General features: G+C 37.0%; 4 protein-coding genes across 7 annotated transcripts; 1 reads left to right on the plus strand and 3 right to left on the minus strand.

Moving 5' to 3' along the window:
* Positions 1-5,580: 5,580 nt before the first annotated feature.
* On the minus strand, positions 5,581-5,979 carry LOC110735961 (uncharacterized mitochondrial protein AtMg00310-like). Its single transcript, XM_021916132.1, has one exon. It carries the CDS (start codon positions 5,977-5,979, stop codon positions 5,581-5,583), a length of 399 nt encoding a protein of 132 aa, XP_021771824.1.
* A 5,412-nt stretch (positions 5,980-11,391) lies between these two features.
* LOC110737050 (guanine deaminase-like) lies at positions 11,392-15,839 on the minus strand. Of its 2 annotated transcripts, XM_021917408.1 has the most exons (4): positions 15,409-15,826; positions 13,534-13,724; positions 11,835-11,939; positions 11,392-11,749 (listed from the first exon to the last, which is right to left on the minus strand). In XM_021917408.1, the coding sequence occupies exons 1-4, from the start codon at positions 15,560-15,562 to the stop codon at positions 11,564-11,566; spliced, it is 636 nt and encodes a 211-aa protein (XP_021773100.1). In that variant the 5' UTR covers positions 15,563-15,826; the 3' UTR covers positions 11,392-11,563. The 2 variants fall into 2 exon arrangements, with proteins under 2 accessions (XP_021773100.1, XP_021773101.1); XM_021917409.1 differs by lacking the exon at positions 11,835-11,939 and having other exon boundaries at positions 15,409-15,839.
* Positions 15,840-16,510: 671 nt separating this feature from the next.
* On the minus strand, positions 16,511-19,389 carry LOC110737051 (guanine deaminase-like). Of its 2 annotated transcripts, XM_021917410.1 has the most exons (5): positions 19,100-19,389; positions 18,145-18,335; positions 17,938-18,060; positions 16,981-17,085; positions 16,511-16,860 (listed from the first exon to the last, which is right to left on the minus strand). In XM_021917410.1, the coding sequence occupies exons 1-5, from the start codon at positions 19,113-19,115 to the stop codon at positions 16,678-16,680; spliced, it is 618 nt and encodes a 205-aa protein (XP_021773102.1). In that variant the 5' UTR covers positions 19,116-19,389; the 3' UTR covers positions 16,511-16,677. The 2 variants fall into 2 exon arrangements, with proteins under 2 accessions (XP_021773102.1, XP_021773103.1); XM_021917411.1 differs by lacking the exon at positions 17,938-18,060 and having other exon boundaries at positions 19,100-19,354.
* Positions 19,390-20,241: 852 nt separating this feature from the next.
* Positions 20,242-27,439, plus strand: LOC110737052 (pentatricopeptide repeat-containing protein At1g06710, mitochondrial-like). Of its 2 annotated transcripts, XM_021917413.1 has the most exons (6): positions 20,242-20,444; positions 20,978-24,022; positions 25,107-25,858; positions 25,967-26,067; positions 26,497-26,761; positions 26,913-27,439. In XM_021917413.1, exons 2-3 carry the CDS (start codon positions 21,035-21,037, stop codon positions 25,149-25,151), a joined length of 3,033 nt encoding a protein of 1,010 aa, XP_021773105.1. In that variant the 5' UTR covers positions 20,242-20,444; positions 20,978-21,034; the 3' UTR covers positions 25,152-25,858; positions 25,967-26,067; positions 26,497-26,761; positions 26,913-27,439. The 2 variants fall into 2 exon arrangements, with proteins under 2 accessions (XP_021773105.1, XP_021773104.1); XM_021917412.1 differs by having other exon boundaries at positions 25,107-26,067.
* Positions 27,440-27,569: the final 130 nt, after the last annotated feature.

The raw sequence follows: 27,569 nt of genomic DNA on the forward strand, positions 1-27,569 counted from the left end.
AAGTATCCATCTAGAGCTAAACGTGGGGGCTTAAACCCACATCTATCTTACCTAGCATAAAGAGTCATCATCTTTGCCTCTTCTCACATCTATTCCCATCGCCATAGCCTTTGCAGCCAGCCTTAGTATCACTTTCACAAACTTCATTCGCACATACATAACCATATCATCCTTCCCTTAGGAACCCTTTATCATGAAATCTTACTTCAACAATGCGCGTGCTTTATAATCTTTTAGGAAAACATTCATTAAAAGAAACATGGCATACCTGCTTAGCTTCCAGACCTAAGAAATATTCGTTGTTTCATACATTACATGTTGTGCTTAGATTCCTGAACTAAGCAATACTCATCAAGATTCATTATTTCATGCAATACTCAGCAATCACTTCATCTATATACATGCTTAGCTTCCAAACCTAAGCAACGTTCATCAAGATTGTTTTTCATACACTATACGATGCTTAGCTTCCTAACCTAAGCAACATACATTGACAACAATCTATTGTGCTTAGCTTCATGACCTAAGTGCATTCATTGATTGTGTCACATAATGTAATTGTCCTTAGCCTCCTAGCCTACGAACATTAATCATGCATACATTATTATCAAGACAAGAAATTCAAGTTGACAAGAAGAAAATCCATGCGATTTATCTCGCTTTGCTCAATGAGGAAGCTCAAAACTTCGTCCTTTTTTCATGTCGATCTTTTCTTTTGGGGAAGTTCAAAAAACTTTTTCAAAATTTTTTCTCATCGAGGGAAGTTCGAAAACAAAACTTTAGAGCGGCCTTGTGCTCGCTCCGCACCTTGACCATCTCATCCCAAGCTAGTTGATGTTTGAACGGAGCTCAGTGTTCTCTTTATCGGCTCCCTCTAAAGCTTTGAGGTCCGACTGAGCGTATTAAAGCTCAAGCTCCTGATCATACACCTTTTTATTGGTTGTCTCCAGTGCAGCCATCAGCTCCTTAATCTCCTATGTCATCTCCTTCGCTTTAAACCTAATATCATGCATTGTAATTCGATATTGAGCAGAGTTAAGGTCTTCAAACCGCCCAGATGTTGGCATCTCTTACCTCCTCCTATTTCTTTTTAAAAGGAAATTTGAGCCCATCCACCCTAAGCATTGCCTGCAATAATACAAATGGCAAAACAGCGACTTAGCTAGTATCTTTAAAAAACAGGCATTTGAAATATTGAAGAAAAGTTACCTCAGCTAGTAAGGCGGTAATACGTTCCAGGTTGACCTGATGCAACCCAGGAACCAACTCTTTCTCTGACCGGGTGATGGACCTCAGCATCCGTTTGGAGTATTGCTGGAGGTCCGGCCATCAAGGAGAAGCATATGCACCAATAGGAAAAGATTGTGAGATAGCATCATAAGCGGCACCAATAGACCGCCGGCTGCTGGACGAATCTCCTGACTGCTGAGATTGAGATTTAACCCGTAGGGCCCCAAGGGGCCATGGGAGGTCGAAAGGATCATCCGTACCTTGGGGATTTGGCTAAAGGACCAGGTCACCCCCAGCCGCTGCAGAACCGGATGCAGCATGAAGTGGCACGCCACTCTTCGACGCCCTTGGGGCTTCTGGCTCTTTGCCAACCAAGTCAATACCCAGGCCAAAGCTTTTAAGGCTTTTGCATGCAGAAGTGGGTTGGTCTTCTCCAGACGGTAGAGAAAATGTTGTCTGAGTAGGAAACACTTTTTTGGTTTTGGAGGAGAATTTTGCAAAGTCCCCCGGCTTTCGCTTAAGCATTCTTGCTCCCATCCTGAAAATGGAACACATGGGTTACAGCTGGTAATATGTCGTCTCAAAACAATGATGAGTAAACTACAAGTCAAGGGGGGGGGGGGAGGGGGGCAGACGGAGCTTACCCCATCATTTTTTGCCACAAGCTGGGCCCTCCTTTTCTCCAAGTTTCCCTTTCTGATCTTGGCTGCAGACCTGGTAGGCGTCTTCCCAGCATCCACCATGCTTAGAGCTTCTTCTGCAAAAAGTTATTGGCTGGTTAGACAAACTTTCAACAAATTACATAGAAACAGTATAAGCGGCACTAAAGTGCTGGATGGTAGTCTATGTACGTCTCTCAAACACGGTACTAAGACCACAGGCGGAAAGGAACGCCTCATCCTTCAATTCAACTAATCCGGATGAGGTACCCAGTTCATGGGGACAATGATTTTTGTGCCATCATCTAAGGGCATAGTAGTCGTCCCAAAGAATCCCGGCTCTAGTATTTGTGTCCAGCCTTCCTCAGGGACATGCGGCAGGGCATACTTTTTCCCTAAGAGATCTGGTTTCTTATTATACCGGCGGAGAAAATGATTTTGACGCTGGCTGGGATAGGAGACCAAATAAAACTTGCTCCTCTAATTGGTCCATTTTGATGACTTGTCAAGCGTTATCAAGTACTCCGGGTGAGTGGTCAAAGTGTACCACGCCATCCAGCCGCCTGGGGCACGGCTTAAGTAGTGCATGTAAGCTAAAGCCTCCTAGCTGGGCTTTATGTTTTGCATCTCACAGGCGGCGATATAGCTGAGAATGTTCACCCACGAGTTGGGGGTGAGTTGCCATACGCCTAGGTCATATCCCATCAATATGGCCTTTATTGCGTCGTAAAGGGGGAAGCGAAGGCCATCTTTGAATGCCGCCTCATAGCAACCAAAGTAATTGTTAGCATTTTGCTGATCATCATCCCAAGCAATTTTGCCCTCCGTAGGCGGCAGTATCATTTCCCAATTTTTCCCTAGGGGTCGCTTATCTAGGAAGGCGGGAAGACCCGTCTCCATTGCCACTCTATTCCTAGCAGACACATGAGCCCCAAACGGATCTGATTGTGCTGGCCATGAGGATGCCTCATCCTCCTCACTATCAGCATCCGCCTACAGTGAGCTTGACTCCTTGGAGCTTGATCTTGGGCCGGCCTCTTTGCCGTCTCCATGATCGGACTCCTCCAAGATGCCATCGATTGGGGTACTAGGGGCACCCGGTGGAGAATTCACTCCTTCCTCAACCGGACTAACTTCGTCAGACGACACTTCTAGTGTGCCTTCCTCCCTATATTCCGAGTCAGGTGACGTCCACTTTGTCCGAGCCATAGTATCCTGCACAGACACAGAGACAGTCAAATTTGAGGAAGAACGAGGGTGGTCCAAACACCCAGAGACGGCACCCCCAGTCCTGGACTCAGCCGTACCAGGAGACCGGCTGACTACTGTCCTAAGCTGTGCTGTGTGTGTTGTTGGTGAATCCATTTATATATTCAATGCAATATACACAAATGGTAAAAAGGATAAAAGAGCTGAGAAGGGGAGAGACGGTTACCTTTATGAGTTTTCTGGAAAAGAAAGATCGATGTCAAGCGTTGATCGACTATGCTAAACGGGAATAGCAGACGGTAATTTTGTTCGAAAAAACACAGGCGATTATCAGAGTCTCTCTCTCCAAAAACTTTGCTTTCTCTCTCTAGACTTTGCAAAAAGGTCAAAAATGAGGAGGGGTAAAACCAGGGACTCCCCTATAATTTCCCCAGAAGGTGAATAGTTAAAAAACTGTTCACCAATGACAGAGTGACAAGTGTCACAAGCGCCACACCCCAGTGAGGGGCAAATGATTTAGGTAAAAATACCTAGGCCACGTGGTCCAATCTTGTCACCCTAGGAGAGGTCTAAAAAGGACCAATCACCAGCTGACACAGGGAAAAAGACGGCCTTCAGGGCCCAATTCCCGAGGAAGCCGCAAAATGGCGCAGCCCACCAAATCTAGGTCAGAATGACCTAGGTAAGGGCACATTTACCAATGACCCTATAAATATGGAGATTTACCCCATTTTGGGGGGACATTTATTCATTACATCACAATCAATTCTCTTACAATAGAGAAAACACCTGATCTCGGGATCCGAGAAGATCCACTTTTACTTTCTTCTTTTTACTCCGAATATGTACTAACTTGATCGTCGGAGGCAGAAGTCCGAACAATCGGAGCTTCCGTTTGTTTGCAGGTACAACCAGCGAGGACCCTGTCTTGGTGACGTAACTCTCCCGTAGGACACATAAAAAACCCCGAAACAGAACTTATTTTTATTGAACCGAATTTATTTTAACCTAACTGAACATTATTAATTTTAAGGTGAAGTGAACAGAACCTTACACTACTTTTTTTTTTTTTTTTTCTCTTCACAAAATTCTTAATTAAGGTTGGTGTACATAAACTTTATGAAAGGAAGCTTAGTGCATTAATGATGGACCTGGTTTAATTTAATCTCACACTTGCGACTGATCGAGAAGCCCAAGTAAGTGGATTCATTCTATATTGTTAAGTGATGGCAAAATCCAATTACTTTTTTTTTTTTTTTTTTTTTTGTGGTAAAATAAAACTTTTATTTGTTTGAATTGGGTTTTTTTTAGGGAAGACGTTAGCAGACATTTATTCCCAATCAAGCTCCGCAAGAGCTAAAATGCTTTGCGAAAAGTTACCCATACAAACTAGTTCATCACAACTACTAGTATCCCATCGAGCTACAAGATGGGCTACTGTATTGCCTGCTCTACGAACATGAGAAATATTAAAAACATGAAAAGACTTGGCAAGACGATCTATGTCGTCATAGATTAGCCAAATAGAAGAAATACCACACTTTGCTTGTCTGATATTGTTGACCACCAACTCCGCATCGCTCTCCACCCATACATTTGTATGACCCAAACGTAATGCTACTTGACACCCGTAGTGCATTGCAGCCACCTCCGCAGCCTCAACATCCCATAAAGCAGGGAAGCGCTTAACAGCAGCCCACAAAATGGAGCCACAGCAGTCCCTAGCCACAACACCCAAATCCCTAGCAGCACCATTACCAACGTGGGCATCAACGTTTAGTTTAATCACATCAGGTGAGGGTCTCTTCCATGTTGACACAGCAGCTCTTGGAGATCTCTCAGGTGGCTTGAAGACTTTTATTGCATAGCTATTGTACTCATGGACCATTCAAAGAAAACCTGCAGCAATAAACTCAACATCAAGAGCAGCATTTTCATGCACTCTTTTGTTCCTGCAAAACCATACGACCCACGTAATTATCAAGACTTTTCGTCGCATTACTTTACTGACTTTGTCAGCCATCCACAATAGCCAATTTGGGAAAGGGGTATGCCTAGGCGAATCACTAATAATAATGGCAGCAAGATCATTACTCCTCCATACATGTTGTACCTCCCTGAAATCAAAGAGCGTATGTGAGATTGATTCAACCTCCAACCCGCAACCACCACACATCTCATCTAAAGCAACATGCCTTCGATACAACACCTTCTTTATTGCCATACTTCCTTTACAGGCATTCCACACAAAGTGACCCAATTTAGGTGGACCATCAATACTCCATGTAATGCTTCACACCCTCTGATCAGTAGCAGTACCCACATTGTTTCCCGCATGATTTCTTCCCAACTTCCCTAGCCAATATGCCGATTTCACACTAAATTCCCCATCTTTTGTATGCCCCTAGAATTTTCTATCATTTAGTAAAGCCAATGATAGGGGGATTTGCAGCACAAGCGCTTGCACCTCAGGAGTGAACAACTAACGCAGCATGTCAACCTTCCAATAACCACAATGTTGATCAATTATATCAGCAACACGAAGCTCGGGATAAAAAATTGTGGTGTGCGGTGGAATAACGTTACCAAGGATCCAAGAATCAAGCCAAACCCGAATATCTTTTCCATTCCCAATTCTCCAGTTAAGCCCTTCTAATAGCAGCGATTTTTCCCCCCACAAACTCCTCCAAGAGTAACTTGGATCGTATCCATGGTAAGCCTCTAAAATTGAACTATGTTTAAAATACCAAGCTTTGAGGATAGCGTAAAGAAGTGGGTTTGGGTTGTTGTAGAGTCTCCACACTTGTTTTGCTAACAAAGCCTGATTAAATACTTTGAGATCACGGAAACCAAGGCCACCTTGAGACTTCGGCTTGCTCATTGAGTCCTAACTGTGCCAATGCATCTTCCTAGATGTTTTCGTTGAGCCCTACCAAAATTGAGCCAATAGTTCATGAATCTCATCAATCAGACTATCTGGAATTCTAAAGATACTCATATATATGTCGGGATCGCTTGTGCAACAGCTTTGATCAACACCTCCTTCCCGGGCCTCGATAAGAGCTTCTCTTTCCACCCTTGTATTTTCCACCAAATTCTCTATTTTAGACTAACAAAGATAGCTTTCTTAGACTTCCCAATAATCGTAGGTAAGCCCAAATATTTTTCATGTTTTTCTACTTCTCTCACCCCCCAAAATATCAACAATTTCCAATCGATGAGACTCACTCACATTTTTGCTAAACACAACATCTATTTTTGTCAGATTAACACTTTGGCCGGATGCTCTTTCATACTTGCTGATTATATCAACTATCACCGAGCACTCACTAACAGTACCTTTAGCAAAAAGCAGGCTATCATCGGCAAAAAATAAATGTGACACTCTGGGGGCACCCCTACAAATTCTCGGTCCATGGATCAACTTATCAGACGCCACTTTTGACAATAAAGTAGAGAAAGCATCAACAACAATAAGAAACAAATAAGGAGAGATCGAGTCACCTTGTCTAAGACCCCTGGTAGGAACAACCGACCCTGAAATCCTCCCATTTATCTTGAAAGTAAAAGAGACACTCGAAAGACAATCCAAAATTCTCCAAACCCAACTATCACAAAACCCCATTTTATACATTACCCTCTCCAGAAAACTCCATTCCACTTTATCATATGCCTTGCACATATCAAGTTTTAAGGCAATCGTCCCATCTTTTCCCCCACCCCCTTTCTTCATGGAATGGAAAATCTCAAAAACTACTAATGCATTATCGGTAATTAACCATTTCGGAATAAAAACACTTTGATTGATGGAAATAATTTGTTCCAAAAGAGGTTTTAATTTGTTCGACATAACTTTTGAGATTATTTTATACACTACATTACAGCAACTTATGGGTCTGAATTCCGTTATACGTTTAGGGTCTTCACATTTCGGAATCAAAACCACACAAGTTTTATTAACATCATTCAAATTCAAATCACCACACCACCAATTCTTCACAAAAGTAGTAATATCATTCCCAATAATATGCCAAAATTTTTGGAAAAATAGTGCATGCATACCATCGGGCCCTGGGGCTTTGTTCAAATGTATCTGGAAAAGAGAAAATTTGATTTCTTTTGTAGTAGGTTCAGCACATAGTCGCTCATTCATTTCCGCTGTCATGACATACCCAATCCCCTCCAAAGAAAAATCAAATTCTGTTGGATTGCAGGTCTGGAACAAGCCAGCAAAATACGCTTCAGTAGTACCTTCCAGCTCCTCTTTCGTGCTTCTCCACACTTCACCATCGTCATACAAACCACCGATGTTGTTAATGTGGCGCCGGGTACTTGCCTTTTGATGAAAATATGTGGTATTTTTGTCCCTGTCCTTGAGCTCATTTGCTCTAGCACGAGCAAACCCATACGATGTAATTCATTAAGCTGGCTCGTAAGTGAATTGCATTGCGCTATCATATCAGCATCAGGATCCCTTCTCTGGACTTCTTTGAGCTTATCTTCTGTTTTTTTTTTTCTTTCTTTAGATCACCAAAGCAGCGATTTGCCCACGAAGTCAAATTCTCAGCATAACTCTCAATATGGCCAACAGTTTGCAATCCCACGCTACTCAACCAGGCTTCCTCAACCACCTTCCCACAGTCCTCATTAGACACCACCATGACTCGAATTTAAAGGCCTTCTTTACACTACCCCTCTCGTAGTAATTAATCGTATCAAGGAGGATAGGGGCATGATCTGATCTATAAATTGGAAAATGTCGAACCACAAAATTGGGGTACATATTACACCACGCAACATCCGCCATAAAACGATCAAGTCTTTCTCTTTTCAAAGTTGCAAGGGAGTTTCCTTTCTTCCAAGTGAAGATGCTACCCTTGTACCCCAAGTCTCTTAATTTACAATCATCCATTGTATTCCAGAAGGCATCCATAAGACTCTCACTTCTAGGACACCCCCCTCTTTTCCCCATTACTCAAAATCTCATTAAAATCCCCAAACATCACAGACGGAAGAGTACTACTCGATTTAATTCTTCGTAGCATCGCCCATGTAAGATGTTTGTTTTCTTACTCCGGCCATCCATACACCCCTACCACTCTCCATTTAGGATTATTTTCATGATCACATACATCCACAATGAAATGATGAATCGAATAGGAGCTAACCTTCACATTGATATCCCTCCACCAAAACCCCATTCCCCCAGAGTTACCTCTACTACTCACACATATCCTATTCGTCCAAAGGTCCCCATCAGCCTTCCTCCCCACCCTCTTCCAAACCTTTTTCCTAGCATCAGTTTTTGATTGAGAAAGAGTCCCTGCCCCCTCTTTCCCTATCTGGTTAGAGTCACACCACTCACTCACATCTTGCACAACAAGGTTATTGTCCAAAGTTGTCTCCTTATTCACCACACTCACTATCTCACCACTAGTAACATCCCCTTCCTTCCCACACTCCTTGACAACATCAGCACAAGAATCGCCACTCACACTTCTTGTTCGCAGGACAAGTTTCTGGGTTTGTGAATCAGTCTCCAACATCAATCGAGCTTCTCTTTTGCATAGGCTGCTATCAATCTCCTCAGAGGATGGTGACATAAATTTGAGCTTTCTAGCAGCCCCCACAGGGCCCAATTTTATGGAACCTGGGTCGTTATATGAGACATTGCGTCCCCTCCTGCCAGAGCACATCTTATCAAGAAACCTCTTCTCCATATCTCTAGTGACTTGTGACGCTTGAGATAATATCAGTGGAGAAGCTCTCATCCATGGTCCGTATTGGTAAACAACTTCTAATTTTTCATCCCCGTCCACTTCCTTCTTCTCACATTCCTTATCCCCGTCCACTTCTATATTAACGGATTTACAAATAATCAATATATCGATGGATGATGAAGATTTAGCTGTTAAGCTGTTGTGCTCTTTACCACCATCATACAAACAATTTCGTGATACTATGATACGTAGCAAAAACATTTTGAGCGTGAAGGATGTTATCCATGCCCCAATTCAAAGAGACATGATTGAAAGTCACATTGTTAAGTCAGGTTCTCCTCAAAATGATGTTTTGGTTGTCAAAGATAGATTTTTGTAAAATGAATCAACTAATAGTGGCAAGAATGTTAATAGGCATAATATTTGTAACTATTGTCATGCCAAAGGACATATCAAATTTACGTGTTGGAAGTTAAGGAAAAAAGACCAATCTAGAGATGGTAAATCTGGAAAGAAGATGACAATATCGCCAATGCAAATCCTAGTATCGTTGGCACAACTTTTGATGGTGGACCACCATAGGCTACAAATTTTAGCTTTGGTTTCTACAATATTGTTCCATTTTGTTGCATTTGAGAATTTGGATAAAAGAGAAATAGTGTTTTCTCTTTGTCTATCTCTCTCTCTCTCTTTTTATTTTTTATTATTGTTTTTTTTTTTTTTTTTTTTTTTTTTTTTTTTTTTTTTTTTTTGATTTTAAGTTTTACCTAAGATGTGTTCTATAATGATCGACTTTCATTCTTATTTTGCATAAGAACTTTTTTTTTTCATGGTATACTAGCTATAATCACTTTTGGTACTTATTGTGTTTGTGAGTCCATTTGTGTGCATTGAAGTTAGATGTATTTTTACTTCTTAGGAAAGCAACAGTGGAGATGAATGATTTTTTTAGCGAGTTAGTGTTATTTTAATACTACATTATGAATGGAAGTTTTTTTTTTTTTTTTTTTTTTTTTTTTTTGAATGAATGGTAGTGTTGTGGTAAAATAATCTCAGTTTTTAATTTGAAAATAAATTAATACCAAAGGCTTTATGTTTGGAATCATGTGTTACATACTTACATCGATTGACAATAAGAGAAATTTGATGATAGGAAATCTATTAGCTATGCTTTGTTGGTCAAGGAAATTTTGAGTGTGAAGGATCTTTAATTTTGCAATGAAAAAAAGCATGAAAATTACATATTAATAAACTATACATTATTACGAATCTAGCAAAACCCCACTTGATATTTTTTTCCTTACAGATTATCGTACACTTAAGGTCAAAGTTTGGTCAAATCAGACAATCAAATCAGATCAGACCAGATTAGATAAGTTCAGATAAGCAAAAATAAGGTAAACTAAACGAGCCCTAACCTTAAAGATAATCAGATTGTTAAAGGATGAATCCCTTATTTATCACCTAAAATGGCAAAATGGTAAATAAATCAACAAAAAAGTCTACACAGCATGACATTTTTTAATTATATCAATATTTATAGGCCTGTTTTTCATAAAAAGTAATTAGGTTTTTTTTTATTTCACTTTTGCTACTTGATAAACACATATTGTTTATAAAGGTGATAAACTTGCACTTCGTATTTTCTAATAATTAAGTTAAAGGTAGATTTTGTGTCTTTGTGAGAATGTATGAATCTAATGCTAGTATGATAATGTCTATAAGCAATTTAAGATATTTAGAGGTAAATGTAGGAAGGAAGATAAATTAACACAAACAATGCCAATTTAAGTGTCTTTTACACTAGAGAAAGTTTTGCGTGAGACCGGACTCACCGTAAGTTCAATATGTCTGACAATAATATTTTAATATCTGACAATAATATTCTAATATGAGTAATATCTTACACTAATATTATAATATCTAACAATAATATTCTAATATAAGACATTAATAATATAATATATGACATAAATAATCTAATATTCTAATATATGACAATAATATTCTAATATATGACATTAACAATCACAGTAGCCAACTAGCCACCTCTCAATCTCCACCACTACTCCATCACCACCTAACCGCAACCGCTTAGCGGTTTCTCAACACCTCCCTCACGCACCAATTTTGGGGTGGGCATAATGTTGCATGTACAACTAAACCAGTATTATAATTGCTCATAACAGAAAGCATCTAGTTCATTCTCAAACCACATACGAAGTAATGTTTAAAATCTCCAAAGATACTCGGACCAACTCCATAAAGCCCACCCAGTTCTTTCTAAAATCGCTGCTCCACCCGCCGCGCACAGCAGCAATTTCCCCCTCCTAAATCGCTGCCCTTCCACCAAGGCTGCGAACTGTCGCAATCACCTCTCCACCAATTCTCACACCGACAGCAGCCACCAATTTGAGTGACCACACGCAACATTATCCACCAATATCATTTTACAAAAAATTCAATATAATCGAACCCCAATCAATAACAACAAATTGAAATAGAAGTTAAGAATTAGCGGAATAGGAGAGCGCGGGGAAGGATCATCAAAATTGACATAACAGTAACGGCTATGAAGATCACCAACCTTTAAATATAACATTGCACCACTAATCTAATATATTACAAATCATTCCATGGTTATGCCTTCCTACATAAATGTGTTTTCATGGGATCAGGTGGTTTGGAATAATTTGTACAAATCCACAAATCCAAGCATTGATTGATTGATGTATTTTTATTTTCTTAAGCACTAGATTTAGGAAATTTCTCAAATATTTCCTCGGCGATTATAACCAGATTATGGTTAGCTTGTTTGATCTCGAGATCAGCTGCTGTTTGATAAACTCCGGTGCCCCTCAATGCATCAGAAATGGGAGATCTATAACCCATAGCTCTAGCAGTGTCAGCTTTAGCTCCATACATTACTCTCTGTTAATAAAATGTAAGTGTTTGAAACATTATAATCAAGTACAAAGATAAGAAATAAGTAGTATTCATAAACATCATTACAAACCTTAATTCCTGAAATCTGTATTGCGCTAAAGCACATTGAACATGGCTCACAAGATGCATACATGTTACAATCTGACAACTCAGTTCGATTGAGTTTATTACATGCCTGAAAAAACCAATCTTGTGAAAAAAAAAAACCAATAAAGTATTTGATGATCAAGGAATATATATTGTAGTTGGATGTGACTAATATATCTACATAGTCTGATGATATATTTTACGTGACACCTATAATGTGCAAAATTTGGTATCATCGAAAATAAAACGTCTCAGCCTCAAAGACCATTAAGTACACTTATACTGCTGGAAAAATTGAAGCAAACTTGATTTTTGGCCTCAAATCACAATCATTATCTAGTGTCCTACCTAAACATTGTCTGTCTAGTCCTAATTGAAAGGTATATACTCGACGTAAAGTATTTGAGACCGCCCCAATGGATGTAGGTGCTTCACCACACATGCTTTTTTCTAAGTGATTTCTTAAAATGGACTGATATCCCTGCTACAGACTGACTAATAGAACACCAAAGAAATTTTCGACTGTGGCATCTTTTAGTCAGAACAGCTCACTGATATTTTTTCCGGGTTTGTCAGAGGACAAAGAGATGCCAAAAAGGGAGGTCACAACTGAAAACAAATACAACTAGCAGAGGATTCACTTGGTTACACTTATTTGAAGCAGACTAGCAACAAAGTGAAGAGACTGACTCATAGAATTCCCATAATGAAAAAACATTACAGATTGCCTCCTAATAAGATATACAGTCAACCGGAAATGATTTAAGAAAAAAAAACCTGAAACAAGGCTTAATATAGATGACAGAAACTTAAACCAGGAACTGATAACCAAAACTATTCCAAACGAGGCCTCAAAGAATCATCTGAACTCTGGATTATAATCAACTACTAGTCTCCGTTTCACTACTTTGTACAACCATATGGTTACACATTTCCAAACTACTCAGAAAAAGAACCCTGAGTATTACAGCATTAGCCAACCAAAATGGATTGCCCAATATGGTTTATGAATTCCCTTATCACAAAACTTCAGTTTTAAACTATTACAGCATTAGCCAACCAAGATGGAAGAATGATAAGAATTATAATATAACCATAAGGTTGTTTTAGACTTATACAAGTATATTTTAAAGATAAGTAGAAAGTGCAGAGGAAAACTATAATTTCTTGATCAAATTGCAATAAGATAGCATTTAGGCTAACAACTGCCGAATGAAATAACACATTAATCACAGAATCAGCAACTAAATTTGAGAAGTGTCAGGTGTAACTAAAGCTTCTTTAACTAAACAGAAAGATAGAGATAAATTAAGCTCAAATAATATCAAATTCTAAGGCAAAAGGAACCTGAGCATGCCCTAGCTTGTCATTCAAGATACAGTAAACAACTTCATGCATAGCAAACTCGAAACTGTCAACTCTATTCAACAACCCTGGAAGAAATGTAAGAATTGAAGTACAAGAGATGCAGTTGATCTTATTCACAAAGAAATAAATCGAAACTTTTCCTAAACAAATATTAAGAGACCGTATAACAAAGCTAAAAAAATTATGTTTTATATCAAAACTTCTCCTAAACATATAGTACTTGTTGCAGTAAATCAATATCCTAAGCAATGAGTTCCATTCTGTATGTAGCAAATTAATGCAAACACAAATAACTACGAATCTAGTAATCTAACCTCTCTTATGGCTATGACCTCTGCGTGTGCAGTTGGGTCATTGTACTTCCGCGACATGTTGTGACAGCTGTTAATTACTTGATCATTACAAACAATAACAGCACCAAAAGGAGCCCCATGTCCACATTGAACTCCCTTATAAGCTTCTTCAATTGCTTTTGTCAACAGTTTGTCATCTCTATCTTGTATAGCTGTTTAGACAGTCCAAATATGAGAAGGAAACAATATAAATAGCAGTAAGTCATATAGTGGGTACTATTACACAAAAGGCAGAATAACTTAACTCCCTTCGTCCAAAAATACAATTATATCATAGTAACGGTTTATGATTTGATTTCCTCTTATGTTACTATTCAATTAAGTGATGCTATAAGATGAAAACAGAATTGCTGTGAGTACAGTCCAAATACTAGAAGGGAACCTTATAATTAGCAGCATTACTACATCCGTCCCTATTTGTTTGCTCTATTTTCCTTTCTAAGACTTCTCTTATTATAAAAATTGCTCCATACAACAAATGTACATAGGGACCACCACTTTTCTCTCATAAAAATTATTTAGGTCCCAAAACTTTTCTTTTTCATCAGTTCCACTCAACCTGCACATGATAAAGTAAACTATGTTTAAAGAGCAAACAATTAGGGACAAAGGGAGTATATAGTATGTAGGTACTATAACATAAAGGGCTTGTTGCTTATTTGAATGTAAGCAAAATGACTTGTACTCCTTCCGCCCAAAATATATTAATGGTTTATAATTAGATTTCTTCTTTATGCTATTACTCCAGTATTTCATTAAGGCCCCGTTTGGTTTGATGTAAAATGTTTTCATAAATAATGATTTTCCCATTTTCCTTTGTTTGGTTTGTGAAGGGGTGGTAAACAATTTTCACATCCTTAATGATGGAAAACTATTTCCTTTACATAACAAGAAAAACCACAATTTCCTCCCTCCTCCTTACCTCCTTTTTTTCACTTCCCTTTCATCCTTCCTCACATTCCCTCTCCTATCTTTTATTTTTCTTGAACTTTCTTGTATGCAACCAAACAAAGAAAAACTAATTTGCAATTGTGCTTATTCTTGAAAATATATTTTCCGTGAAAACTAATTTTTCATTGAAAATGTTTTACAACAAACCAATCGGTGTTAATGACAAACATATATTCAAGGAAAACCACATTTGCAAGATAGTTTTCTTTTGTTTGGTTTTTACAAGAAAAGTTAAAGAGAAATTAAAATAGGAGTAAAAATGTGGGGATGGATGAGAGGAAAGTGAAATGGAAATAAGGAGAAGGGAGGAAAATATGGCTTCTCTTGTTTTGGAAAGGAAAATGTTTTTCACTATGGATGCAATTTTCCACCATTGGGAAAACTATTTTACGCTCCTTCACAAACCAAACATAGGAAAATGTAACATAATGGGAAAATCATTTTCCATGAAAACATTTTACATCAAATCAAACGGGACCTAAGTGATGCGTAGAAGCTAAAATCGGTGATGGACAGGGGAAATTCCTAAAGTTGAGCAAATAGTAAGAGGGGAAAAAGACCACTGCCATTAGACTGGGTTAAATCACAATGAATAAATATTCAAATCAAGATTATTTTGACATTAGTACATGAATTATGTAATTTGCAGTAAGAATCTTAACATATAATATGTTCAATACTAATTGTATACGCACTGACGCACGTACTTGAAACAAAGTATAGAGTCTGAGTAACAACTAACTTTGGATCATGAAAAAATAAAATACTAGTGCAAGTAATTAAGTGAATACAAATAACTTAATCAATTAAAATATAGTCAACCAGGTCAAATTGAAATTAATTCAGGCAAAATGGGATCATAGGAGAAGAATAATAGAGACATACCATTAGCATCCACCATGAATTGAATTGAGATTAAGAATGAGTAAAATTCCAAGATGAGCTGAAAAAAAAAAAAAAAAAATTCCAAGATGTGTGTCCAGAATTGTTGGAGAAAGTGTGGAATGGAATTGACACAATTATTTCCCGAATGGAGCATTTGTCAAACAATTTGCTGGACCTTAATTTATTGGGAATGTTATCCTTAATAATGCTGATAAATTATCCTATTCCACAAATACAATCTCTTTTTTCCTTTTTCCACTCTACTATTCATGGGTCCGAGGAGATTTTTTTTCATAATTTTCAAGCCATATATATATAATTTTTTTTTTTTGAAAGATAACGCGTTTTAATTCTCTTGCTCAATCTGTTGAAAACGAAATGAAAATACAGAAAAATTTACAGCAATAACCGCTACTTGAAGTAGCAGTATATAAACCAGATAACCATTACTTCAAGTAAAGGTTTTCAAGTATGAAAAAATGCTACTTCAATTTTCGTGTACCAATAAAAATTGGTTTCTTCTACTAAGGTAAAATGTAGAAAAAGGGCAATATTTGTGAAATTTGAGCATTATTGAGGGAAAAAGTTCAATTATTGATCACAATCAACTTAGTGAAATAAAATTTTAAAAAAATATTGTTAGATGTGATATTTTTAGGTTTGTTTAGACTTGTTCTATAAATTTTCATTTACGTATATTGATGCAAATCTTTGACCGTATATTTTTTTTTTAATATCACACTAGCAAAAATTATAAAAATGGGATATTAATAATGCGAAGTGAGTAGTTTTTATTAGTAAGCAATTAAACATATTAATGGTCAAAATCATACCAAGGAAATAATAAAAAGTCGAATGTAACACTTATTTTGGGACGGAGGGTGTTATTAACAAGACTCCCAAACAAATTAGTCCATGTTCTTTTGGAGGTATATTTCAAAATTTCATTTCAATTCAACTCTGTTAAGCTCGATCAAATTCAATTTAGCTCCATTAAATTCTGTTCAATAAGTCAAGTTTAGTTCAGCTCCATTCAGTTTCATTCATTTCAATTATATCTCTAGTAGGAGGAGGAGGCAAACTAATCAAAGGCCTAAGCTTACATAAAGAAATTGATTTTATTTGTTCAACTAAAGCCATTAAAGACTCCTTTTATATAATTCTTGTGCATCTCCATTGAAGATAAATAAAACCTCCCGATCTCCCCATTGGTGGAGGAATGGAGTCATTTTACAAAACTCGAAAATTGACTGACTGCTGTACTTATTATTAAGCACTGGATTTAGGAAATTTTTCGAATACTTGTTCAGCAACGATGGCTAGATTGCCATCAGCTTGTTTGATCTCGATCTCAGTCGTTTGGTTAACTCCAGTGCCCCTCAATGCATCAGAAATGGCAGCTTTATAGCCCATTGCTATGGCAGCTTCAGCTTTAGCGCCATACATTAACCTCTGTTTTAGTATAATAACTTAATAAGATTGTTGAAATATGACAGGCTACAAAGATGACCAGATGAGCAATCTGGGCATAGTCATCAGAACTATGTAATGTTCATAGGCATTAAAACAAACCTTAATTCTTGAAAGCTCTATAGCGCCAAAGCACATTGAGCATGGCTCACAAGATGCATACATTTCGCAATCTGACAGCTCAATTCGATCCAACTTATTGCATGCCTGAAATAATCAATCCAATTAAAAAAATGAAGTATATGATAACTTGCAAATCCTATCACTGGGAAGATAACTTATTGCATGTCTTGAAACTTAAGATGTGTAGAAAATCTAATGAACAATAATATATTCATGATCAAATTTCAATAAATTAGCATACAGTTACAGGATAACAGCTTCAGAATTATATAGCACATCAACCCCTTGTATTACCAACTAAATTCGCGAAGTTTCTAATGATAGAAATAGCACAAGAGCAACAAATGTGATAAAGCCAAAACTTGTTTAGAAGTCAATTTAAGGCATGTTTGCTTGTTGGAGCAATGGACAGTTCATGAGGACAAAAAACGTAGCAGAATTAAGTAACCACAAACATCAAATCGTGTACTCTGCAGTATTTTCTTAGCCCTATTAAGATGAACCTCAGTCATGACACTCAAGATGAATGGTAGCAATCAACAACCTTTAAATTATCCACTCTATTTAAACACTGATAGCATGTTTGTTTGTGGTGATTATTCATGGGATAAGGATTTAAAATCTCTCATGTTCCATTATCCCTTGTTTGTTTAAGGGGATACAAGTTCCCCCATATGAAAGGGATGGGGACAAGATAGAGGCTTATCCCTCTATTTCTATAACAAGGGGGCAAGTATAAGGTTTGGGGATAAAAATTAAAAGGTAAAAGACAACTTTACCCTTTTTGAAAGGGAAGGAAGAGAAGAGATAAGTTAGTAAAGATATTTACGTAAATTTGCTACTTATTCCAATTTAATTCACAACTCATTCCAAACAATGGATACCATAATAATTTTTATCCTTATCCCACCTAATAGTTTCCTATTCTTATCCTACCTTCTTATCCTCGTTATCCCTATCCCTGTTGTCAAACGCCCCGTGAGTGGATATAGCACAAGATATGCAGTTGAACGAATTCACAGAAGATAGACACACATTGATTATACGAATCCATAAAACCTGTCAGAAACAAATATCACTAATTTGCTTTAGTCAATGTCCTAAGCGATGAGGTCCATTACGTAGCAGAGCTAATAATCTAACCTCTCTTATAGCCGTGGTCTCTGCGTGTGCAGTTGGGTCTTTGTATATCGACACCATGTTATGACAGCTGACCACAACTTCGTCGTTACAAACAATAACAGCACCAAAGGGGCGCCCATGTCCGCATTCCACCCCCTTGTAAGCTTCCTCTATTGCTTTTGTCAAGAATTTCTCGTCTCTATCCTGTACAACTGCTTAGACAGTCCAAATTGGACAAGAAAACATTACATTTACCATTATACTTCATACATATCATCATACAAATTTTCAACTCAATTTTAACCTTCATACTAACAAGATCACAAGAATTATATAGTGAATACTATATACTACGTATATATGTATAGCAAGTACTATCAAGATCTAGATTTATCCTTTTGCTACTTTATAGAATAATTGATTATCCCACCTATTATTAAACATGTCTCACTTTTAATTAAGATAGGTTGAATCCATTGTTACTCGGACTCAAGTACTCGTGTTGGACTAAGTGCCTAAGTGTTTGACTTGGGCTATATTGTGAAAACATTTCATGGTTTTGGCCTTGTAATAAATATCAAAATGTAATATATATGTTGGAGTGTTGAGGATCCAACACGGGCAATAGAGATATGCATGTTGGAGTATCGAGGATCCGACACGGGTAATAGAGATAGTCACATAGGTTGGGAGAATCTCAAGATTATTTCTAGATGGAGTGGACAAGCAAACAATCAACTCAAATCAGCTATTTCAATCACTGATTAAAGCAGGTAAATACAAATGACTACTAAATCAGTCAAATATGATTGACATAAAACATCAGAATCATTACCCACTAAAATTCAATAAAAAGTTGATCAATAATTAGGTCCAATTGAATTTCAGGAAAACAGGATTTTAAATGAGTAGAATAAGAAAAGAAACAAAAAAAAGAGGAAGAAAAATAACAAGAGTAAGAAATTTAGAGACATACCATTAGGATACTCCATGATTTGAATGCAGATCAACAATGAACAGAATTCCCAGATGAGTATTCAGAAATTGGAATATAATTATAGAAAAAGTGTTGAATTGAAGGATAGTTATGCCCCAAACATCTTTTACAGCCTGTTTGTTTGCAAGGATAATTGATTAAAATGCTTGTGTTGTTAGTTGTTACTCTTTTTTCTTTTTTATAGTGGAATAACATGTTATTTTAAAAAATAACTCAACACATGTTTGTTACCTCTTTTTTCTTTTTTATAGTGGAAATGTGGAATAATATGTATTAATTTATTATAGTGGAATAACATGTTATGTTTACATTTAAAAAACTCAACACAACATCTCAACACTCCTGTTATTCCACTATTCTACTAATTTATTTTTCTTACCTTTTGTATTAAAAAAAAAATTTATTGAAAAATCTTAACAATAACCAGCTTTTGCTTATGCTTATGCTTAAACGCCTTAATCCTATAAGTGACCTTTTAAATTGAAAATCAAGAAATACAATTATACAAGTTTATCACTGAGATAAACAATTTATATTTATCATATGATATTTTCGTTATTAAATCAATTAATTTTTCATTAAAATCGAGCCCCACAGTTGATCATGACTACATATAGGAGCGTCCATTCGGTTTTCGATTTAGATTTAGGCCAAATCTAATCTGATCGAAATAAATTTCGGTTTTCAATTATTAAATCCAATCCGATCCGAATTTCTAACTAAATCCAATCCAATCCAATCTGAATTAGAATCTAGATATTTGAATCCGATCCGAAAATCTGAATTAAAATACGTTGCAATTATAAAAAATTCAATTTTTGAAAGCATAGTTTTACACGATTAATACGAGTATTGAAAACATATTTTTAGTTGATTAATATTAGTGTAATTATAAACTTTTTTTTGAATGGATGTAATCATAAACCTAATTTTTAACATAATTGATATTAACAATCCTTATTTATAAAATAACGATTTCATATCTAAATTTTTTATCCAAAGAAATTCAATCCGGTCGATTCGAATTCAATTTAAAATTCAGATCCGACCCAAATTAATATTTCGGTTTGAATGGATTTGAATTTCAATTTAATTCGAATAATAGACACCCCCTCAATACGTAAAGTGGTTGATTTATTTACCGAAATGTCATGGGTTCATTCGCATTGAAAATCATACTAAACCCTCCCGGCTTCCCCACCAACGCCGCCATCGATTCTTCCTCCAACAACAACATCACCGTCAGTTCCTCCGTCTTCTTAGCGGTGCCACCATCTCCACAACCAACCTGCAATATATCTCAACCAGTGACCTTCAAATCCAGGTTAGATTTCCTTCAATTCCTAATAACTTGTAAATTTTTGGGAATAATGGGTGTACTGCGGTTTTGATTTTGTTTTTTTAGCTTATAATTTGTACTGGGTAACTTGCAAATTTCAAAATGCCCACAAATTTGCTACATTTTATGGTTTCTTGTACATTTGAGGGAAGAATTTGCTTGACATTAACATAGCTTCGTAATTATGAAGAAAATAGGATATAATAAATTTGGTAATGAAATGAATACATGTAGTAGTATGTAACAAGTTCAAAGCTACGAAATACTTACTATATGCTTTGAAATGTTGTTGGTGATATTCTAATTTCCATGTAAGTAGGCTTTGTTCAATGTTATCTTGTTGAGAATTGGAGTTTTGCATATAAGGTTAATTCATTGTTAATGGGGTTTCGATGACGATGGAAGAATCTAAGTTCATTACATTAGTGATGTAACATGCTATATGCTTTGGAATTTTATAATTTATATTTGATTTTTCAGTTCTTCCCCTTGATTTATCAGTTCTGTGAAATTTTTAGGTGTAATCAAAGCTCCCAAGAAATAATTTTGAGCAGAATTGTGGTGATCATGACTCTATGCCCCTTATCCTCCAAAGAATGAGCAAAATATTGCTGGGATTGACTCTAAACAAGTCATCTTCACTGCTTTTGACGTTTTCTTCAAACCCTTATTCATTCATCTTCGGCCATTTTCGTATCATTCGATTATCCTACGCCCACATCAAGTTCTTGAGCACCACCAACCATTCTTCCACAGATACCCCTGGAGGATTGATTGATTCTAATGCTCTCTCTACATCAAGCAGCTATTATGAAGATACATTTTCCAGCAAAGAATTCTCACAATTGCGTGACTGCATTGTGGGTTCTTCGGATTCTTCATTGCTGGAAACAGAGCAAGGTAATTTCTCAGCTGATGCTGCATTGATTTCCGGTGCAATAAATGAGAGTAACAATGTATTTGAGTTCAAAACCCAAAACTTTCTTCGGAAGTTTAGGGACAAATTGAGTGAACCTTTATTAATTGATGTGATGAAGCTTATTAAAAACCCTAAGCTGAGTGTTCAGTTTTTCTTATGGGCTGGTCAGCAAGTTGGGTATAGTCATACTACTCCTGTTTATGATGCATTGTTGGAGGTAATGGGGTGTGATCAGGATGATAGGATACCCAAGCATTTTCTTCAAGATATTCAGGACGAAGATAGGGGGGTTCTGGAAAAGTTGCTTAATGTTCTGGTCAGGAAGTGTTGCCGTGATGGGAGGTGGAATGTGGCCTTGGAGGAGCTTGGAAGGCTGAAGGATTTTGGTCACAGACCATCTAGGTCAACATATAATGCTCTTGTTCAGGTATTTGTAGAAGCTGGTAGGTTAGACACTGCCTGTCTACTTCATTTAGAGATGTCAAATGTTGGGTTTAAAATGGATATCTCTACGTTGAATTCTTTTGCATATGCTCTGTGCAAGGCTGGAAAGTGGGGTGAAGCCCTGGACTTGGTAGAGAAGGAAGACTTTGTCCCCGACACAAAGCTTTATACAACAATGATATCTGGTTTATGTGAAGCTTCTCTTTTTGATGAAGCCATAGATATTTTGAACAAAATGAGATGCAGCTCTTCATTGCCCAATGTAGTAACATACAGGGTTTTGCTTTGTGGGTGTTTGAAGAAAAAGAAGCTGGGTAGGTGTAAGAAAATATTAAGCATGATGATTGCTGAAGGATGTTACCCTAATCGTAGAATATTTAATTCACTTATTCATGCATATTGCGCTTCAAGTGACTATTTTTATGCATACAAGTTGCTTGAGAATATGGCAAATTGTGGTTGCCAACCTGGCTATCTGGTATATAACATATTAATCGGTGGAATTTGTTGTAAGGAGGAGCTACCTAGTTCATATGATTTAGAATTGGCAGAGCAAGTTTATGCTGAAATGATTGACCGGGGATTGGTGTTAAACAAAGTTAATGTAAGCAGCTTTTCCAGATGCCTTTGTGAGGCTGGGAAATTTGACAAAGCATATAATGTTATTCAAGAAATGACGAGTAAGGGTTTTGTGCCTGATAACAGTTCATACTCAAAGGTTATTGAATTCCTCTGCAATAATTCACAGGTTCAGAAGGCTTTTCTGCTATTTGAAGAAATGAAAAGATCAGGTATTACTCCAGATGTATATACTTACACTATTCTGATTGATGGGTTCTGTAAGGCTGGTCTTATTGCCCAAGCACGTAAGTGGTTCAACGAAATGGTTTTAGATGGTTGTTCTCCTAATGTGGTGACCTACACCACATTAATTCATGCGTACCTTAAAGCATGCAAGATAGGTGAAGCCAATGAGCTTTTTGAAATGATGTTATCAGATGGATGTGTACCAAATGTTGTGACTTATACTGCTTTAATAGATGGCTACTGCAAATCTGGAAACATTGACAAAGCTAGCCAAATATATGCTAGGATGAGAGGACAAGAAAATTTGCCAGATGTAGACATGTATTTTAAGGTAAATTTTTCTGAGGTAAATGCACCTAATGTTTTCACTTACGGAGCCTTGGTAGATGGGTTGTGCAAAGCACACAAGGTAAAAGATGCTCACAACTTACTGGATGCAATGTTTGCTGATGGTTGTGAACCAAATAACATTGTCTATGACGCCTTGATTGATGGATTTTGCAAGGTGGGGGAGCTTGATAAAGCGCAAGAGATATTAACTAAAATGTCTGAACGTGGATACAGTCCTGACATATACACTTATGCCTCTTTTATTGACAAGATGTTAAAAGATAAAAGGATGGATCTTGCTTTAACGATCTTATCGAAAATGCTGGAAAGTGATTGCGCCCCTAATGTTGTGATTTACACTGAGATGATTGATGGGTTGTGTAAATTACTAAAGACTGGTGAGGCTTATAAGCTTATGCAGATGATGGATGAAAAGGGTTGCAGTCCGAATGTTGTTACTTATACTGCAATGATTGATGGGTTTGGGAAAGCTGGTAAAATTGAGAGATGCCTTGAGCTATTCAACTTGATGCATGAGAAGGGATGTGCTCCAAATTATGTGACCTATAGGGTTTTGATAAATCACTGTTGCTCTTTTGGCCTTCTAGATAAGGCTCACGACCTTCTGGAGGACATGAAGCAGACATATTGGCCTATGCATGTTGCAAGCTATCAGAAAGTTATTGAGGGATTCAGCCAAGAATTCATTGTCTCCCTAGGCCTCCTAGACGTTTTAAGTGATAATGAGCCCGTGCCTATTGCTCCTGTTTACAAAGTTCTAATTGATAGCTTTTGTAAGGCAGGAAGACTGGATATAGCAGTACAATTGTGTAAAGAGATATCATCATTTGCCCCCATTCATACAGTGGCTCATGTTTATTCCTCACTGATTGAGAGTTTGTGTCTTGCATCCAAAGTTGATGAAGGTTTTGAGTTGTTTGCTGACATGACAAGGAATAGAGGGGTTCCAGAGCCAAGTGTATTTTTCCACCTTATCATTGGGCTCATCAAATTAAATCGCTGGGAAGAAGCTCTTCAAATTTCGCATAGCACATGCCTGATGGTTTGTATCTTCTCTCCTTTTCTTACCCTTTTTGGTGCATTTGTAATTATCTCTTTGTGCTTAAAGAATGTTGAGAAGTTGCTACTTTTTGGTTCCACTTGCTAAAGTGGCTTGATTGGTTAGACTTCTTAAGTATCTAATTTTTTTTACATCTTTTAAATATTTATTTTTTGAAGTTATTGCCTGAACCTTACTATTAAGAAGAAAGACACTTATGGACAAAACCACAGAGGCATATATGTTTTTAGTGTAAGGTCCCATTTCACAACCAAAAACACATAAAAGGTCCTTTTTGGCCACCTTTTTTTAAAAAATCCTTTCTCACAAAAGACATAAAAGGTCTTTTATGACAAATTTTCCTGTTTTTAAAGGTGGATCTTTTCAAATGTGAATCTTAGGGCCCGTTCTTTATCATTTTTTTGTCAGATTTTATATTCAATATGATTATTGTAGGTTAACTTATTTTAGTTCATAATTCTATTTAGATCTTGTGACTTTCAAAATCATAAAACCAAAAATTTTAAACTGATAATTATGCCAAATGAGCCCTTAATTGCTGGTATATGGCAACTTTTCCAAATATCCCTGAACTTCAAGGCACCTCAATTCTATAGTTGACCTTACAAATTTGTATTCAAGGTCGTTTTTCTATGATGAATTTTAAATTGTTACTGATTGCTTAGTAGCTGATTTGTCAATTTAGAGTGACATCTGACAATGCAGAGACAGCTCTAGTTGTCTGTCGTACCCTTTGATGGCATATTTTACATACCTTTTGATCAACTTAAGTGCCCATGTCAGATACTCAAAAACTTAATACTCCAAGAAGTGTTTGGCCACCTGGATCTTTCAACTTTGGTCAGAGATGCATAATTTCTAAAAAATGACCAGTCTGAGACCTAGTAATTCTGTATCTGTGGATAATTTTTGTCCATGTAGAGTTGCAGCTTCATAATATTTACCTCTGGTCCTTATTTTTCAGATGTGTGTGTGTGTGTGTGTGTGTGTTTTTGCTTTTTTTCTTTTGGTGTATAGCTCATTGGACCTTGTTTGTGACAATTGTTGATTCTAATGACTTATCCAGGGTTTAAAGTGGCTACCTTCTGAGGAAATGGTTCAAAGGAAATAATTGCTACTACTTAATTATTACACCACGATGATACTCGAAAGGAAAGCTTGATCAATTTTGTTAATTCCAGTCTTCTGCTGCTATTTACTGGAGTCTTCAATATTATGGTAGTGGGCTCTGTATGAAGGATGTGTGCTTAATTACAGAGGATATCAAACTTCTAAAAGTTCTTTGATTGTTAGTTTGATGCATCTACCATTGGATGTATCTGACATTGCTGTATGATAGCTTCACACCTTTCACCAAGCTGATCCTCAATGTAGATGGTGCTGCATGTTCTGCAGTTGACTCTTGTCTGATGATACATACAGATTTGTATATTTGATTTAAGTGTAAATGAGATGTACCTTTTCTTGATATACAATTGGTGCCAATTTTAGGGTTCAATCAAGGTCTTGGAAGCAATAGAAAGTAAGATTGTCATACCTCTTGTTTCTTCGTCAGAGGAAATTGTAACATGTAGCTATGCTCTTCAAATACTAGAGCCTGTAAGCTTATGAACTTATTAAAGGAAAGGGTACAAGAGACTGTTAATCTCTACCATGGAAATCCATTGTCCTAAGTTGCAACGAAGCCTTGACTTCAGCTGGCAGTACTGCCTCAACATCAAGCGTCCTTATTGGCCTCGCACCCAAGTGCATCCATTTCTTGCTGTAGGAGTGGGATATACTCTCTTCCTCTATTTTCTTCTTGCTTCACAAGGACATGTGAGATCCTTTATTGCACAATATAGAGCATTATCCTGAATTGAAAGATTGGGAATGGAGCAGCAAGGATAACCCTAATAGCTTTGCTTTCTCTGGTTTGAAAAACAGGACCCACACCTATCAAATAGTTCTCTCGAGTTGATTCATTGATCGATGTCAGCAACGTTGATCAGAAAATCTTCATCAAACAGGATTTGGAAGCAAACAAGGTATGTTTAAAATATCCTTACAACTGGAACCACAGCCTGCCATATGCAGAATTTTCTTATCTTACGTTATAATTATTTACTCCAACTTGTCAATCTGATTGTGTGACGCAGATTGTTTGTAGAATATATCCTACCTGAGTGTTGCATTGTTATGCATGACCACTACCTCACTGACTTTGTGTGTGAACCCAAGAATAATCATTTGATAGCCTAAACGAATTCAACCATTTTCTCCTTTATGCCTACTTTTTTATATGTACATCATAGTTTCGTAGTTATCACATCAATGGACATCATAGCTATCAGATCTACGCTGATCACCTACTTTTACTTCAGGCTGCTGCTTATTTTTTTTTTAAAGAACTGTTTTTTTTAGTCTTGATCACTATATGAAAGTTTTAAATAATATAAATGATCGTTTACACGCAGAGCTTTAAGACTTTCAGACAGATCTTGCCAAAGACTTTTCTGGCATGGAGGACAATAACCAAGATCAAAAGGCAACAGGCATCAGGGGGAAATAGGCCATCTTCTGACAATTCCCAGAAAAGACTGACCAGGATCCCTTGCTGAGTAGAGATGATTATCAGCTAAAAAAAAGTTTCACACAGTCAGACTTCGCAAGGGTAGCTGCATTTGGGAGTCTTCCTGTCCATAAATGTGATACTTTTGAGCAACTTCTTATAACCTTCTGGTAATTTAGCAAGATCTCTCTCTCTCCAATACAATTTCTGGACAGCAGTTTTTGCAGATCTTTACCCATCTATCCTGTTGTAATTAGTCTCTTATTCCTATGTCCTAAGCAATTTAAGCAACTCAATTTGTTTTCTGCATGTCAAGTGCAGGATGTGTGCTTCAAATTGTGTCAAACTTCAAGAGATCTAAATTATACATGAAATTGGTATAGAATTAGGGTGTGAATGACATCCTGCAGTTCTAGTGTATTTTGACAAGCAAAATGCAAAAATGTGTGTCATCCTGCCATTTGAATTTTGGTGATATGGGTTATTAAGCCTGCATTGTTCATCAACCATCAGCACACTTGACCTTTATTGTCACAAGTGAGGATGAAGCAGTCTTGAAGATGATTACTTGTACCAACTACAAGATGGCTACCTGATGAAGAAGACAGATGGAATACTATCATGCCAATCATGCCAACTCACTAAGGCAATACGTTTTCTTTTGTAAGTCCGTAGAAGCTATAGGAGCGAGTTTTCTTGAGTATAAGCATTTTTTGGCAGAAAATATGTATCCTTCTGTTGAAATTTGGAAAGCTAATCTAGATGGCTTTTGACTGGAATTTTATCCACGTTGATCATAATAAAAGATTTGTGAACGTCACTGTTGCTCGTTTTTGGGGAGCAGGACATATGGAGGAGAATGAAGAAAACTCTGCTATCACCATTAATGATTCTTGAAGACGCTTAATATTTCTGTATGTCGATGTGAAATGCTATCTTGGAGAGATGAATTGAAAAGTTAGCTATCCATGATGAGAC

The sequence above is a fragment of the Chenopodium quinoa genome, unplaced genomic scaffold (genome assembly GCF_001683475.1).
Source record: "Chenopodium quinoa cultivar QQ74 unplaced genomic scaffold, ASM168347v1, whole genome shotgun sequence".
NCBI classification, from domain to species: domain Eukaryota; kingdom Viridiplantae; phylum Streptophyta; class Magnoliopsida; order Caryophyllales; family Amaranthaceae; genus Chenopodium; species Chenopodium quinoa.

Bases quoted from the DNA above. Each gene is read 5' to 3' on its own strand.
- LOC110735961 (XM_021916132.1), bottom strand. From the start codon at position 5,979: ATGAGCAAGCCGAAGTCTCAAGGTGGCCTTGGTTTCCGTGATCTCAAA.
- LOC110737050 (XM_021917408.1), bottom strand. From the start codon at position 15,562: ATGCTCCATTCGGGAAATAATTGTGTCAATTCCATTCCACACTTTCTC. The intron at 13,725-15,408 runs GTATGTCTCTAT...CTGTCTAAACAG, and splicing joins ATTCATGGTGGATGCTAATG to CTATACAAGATAGAGATGAC. The intron at 11,940-13,533 runs GTTAGATTACTA...TGGTTTTTTCAG, and splicing joins AGGTCATAGCCATAAGAGAG to GCATGTAATAAACTCAATCG.
- LOC110737052 (XM_021917412.1), top strand. From the start codon at position 21,035: ATGCCCCTTATCCTCCAAAGAATGAGCAAAATATTGCTGGGATTGACT. The intron at 24,023-25,106 runs GTTTGTATCTTC...TGACTTATCCAG, and splicing joins CGCATAGCACATGCCTGATG to GGTTTAAAGTGGCTACCTTC.
- LOC110737051 (XM_021917410.1), bottom strand. The intron at 18,061-18,144 runs GTTAGATTATTA...TGTTTCTGACAG, and splicing joins AGACCACGGCTATAAGAGAG to GTTTTATGGATTCGTATAAT. The intron at 17,086-17,937 runs GTAGGATAAGAA...TGATTATTTCAG, and splicing joins GGGATAACGAGGATAAGAAG to GCATGCAATAAGTTGGATCG.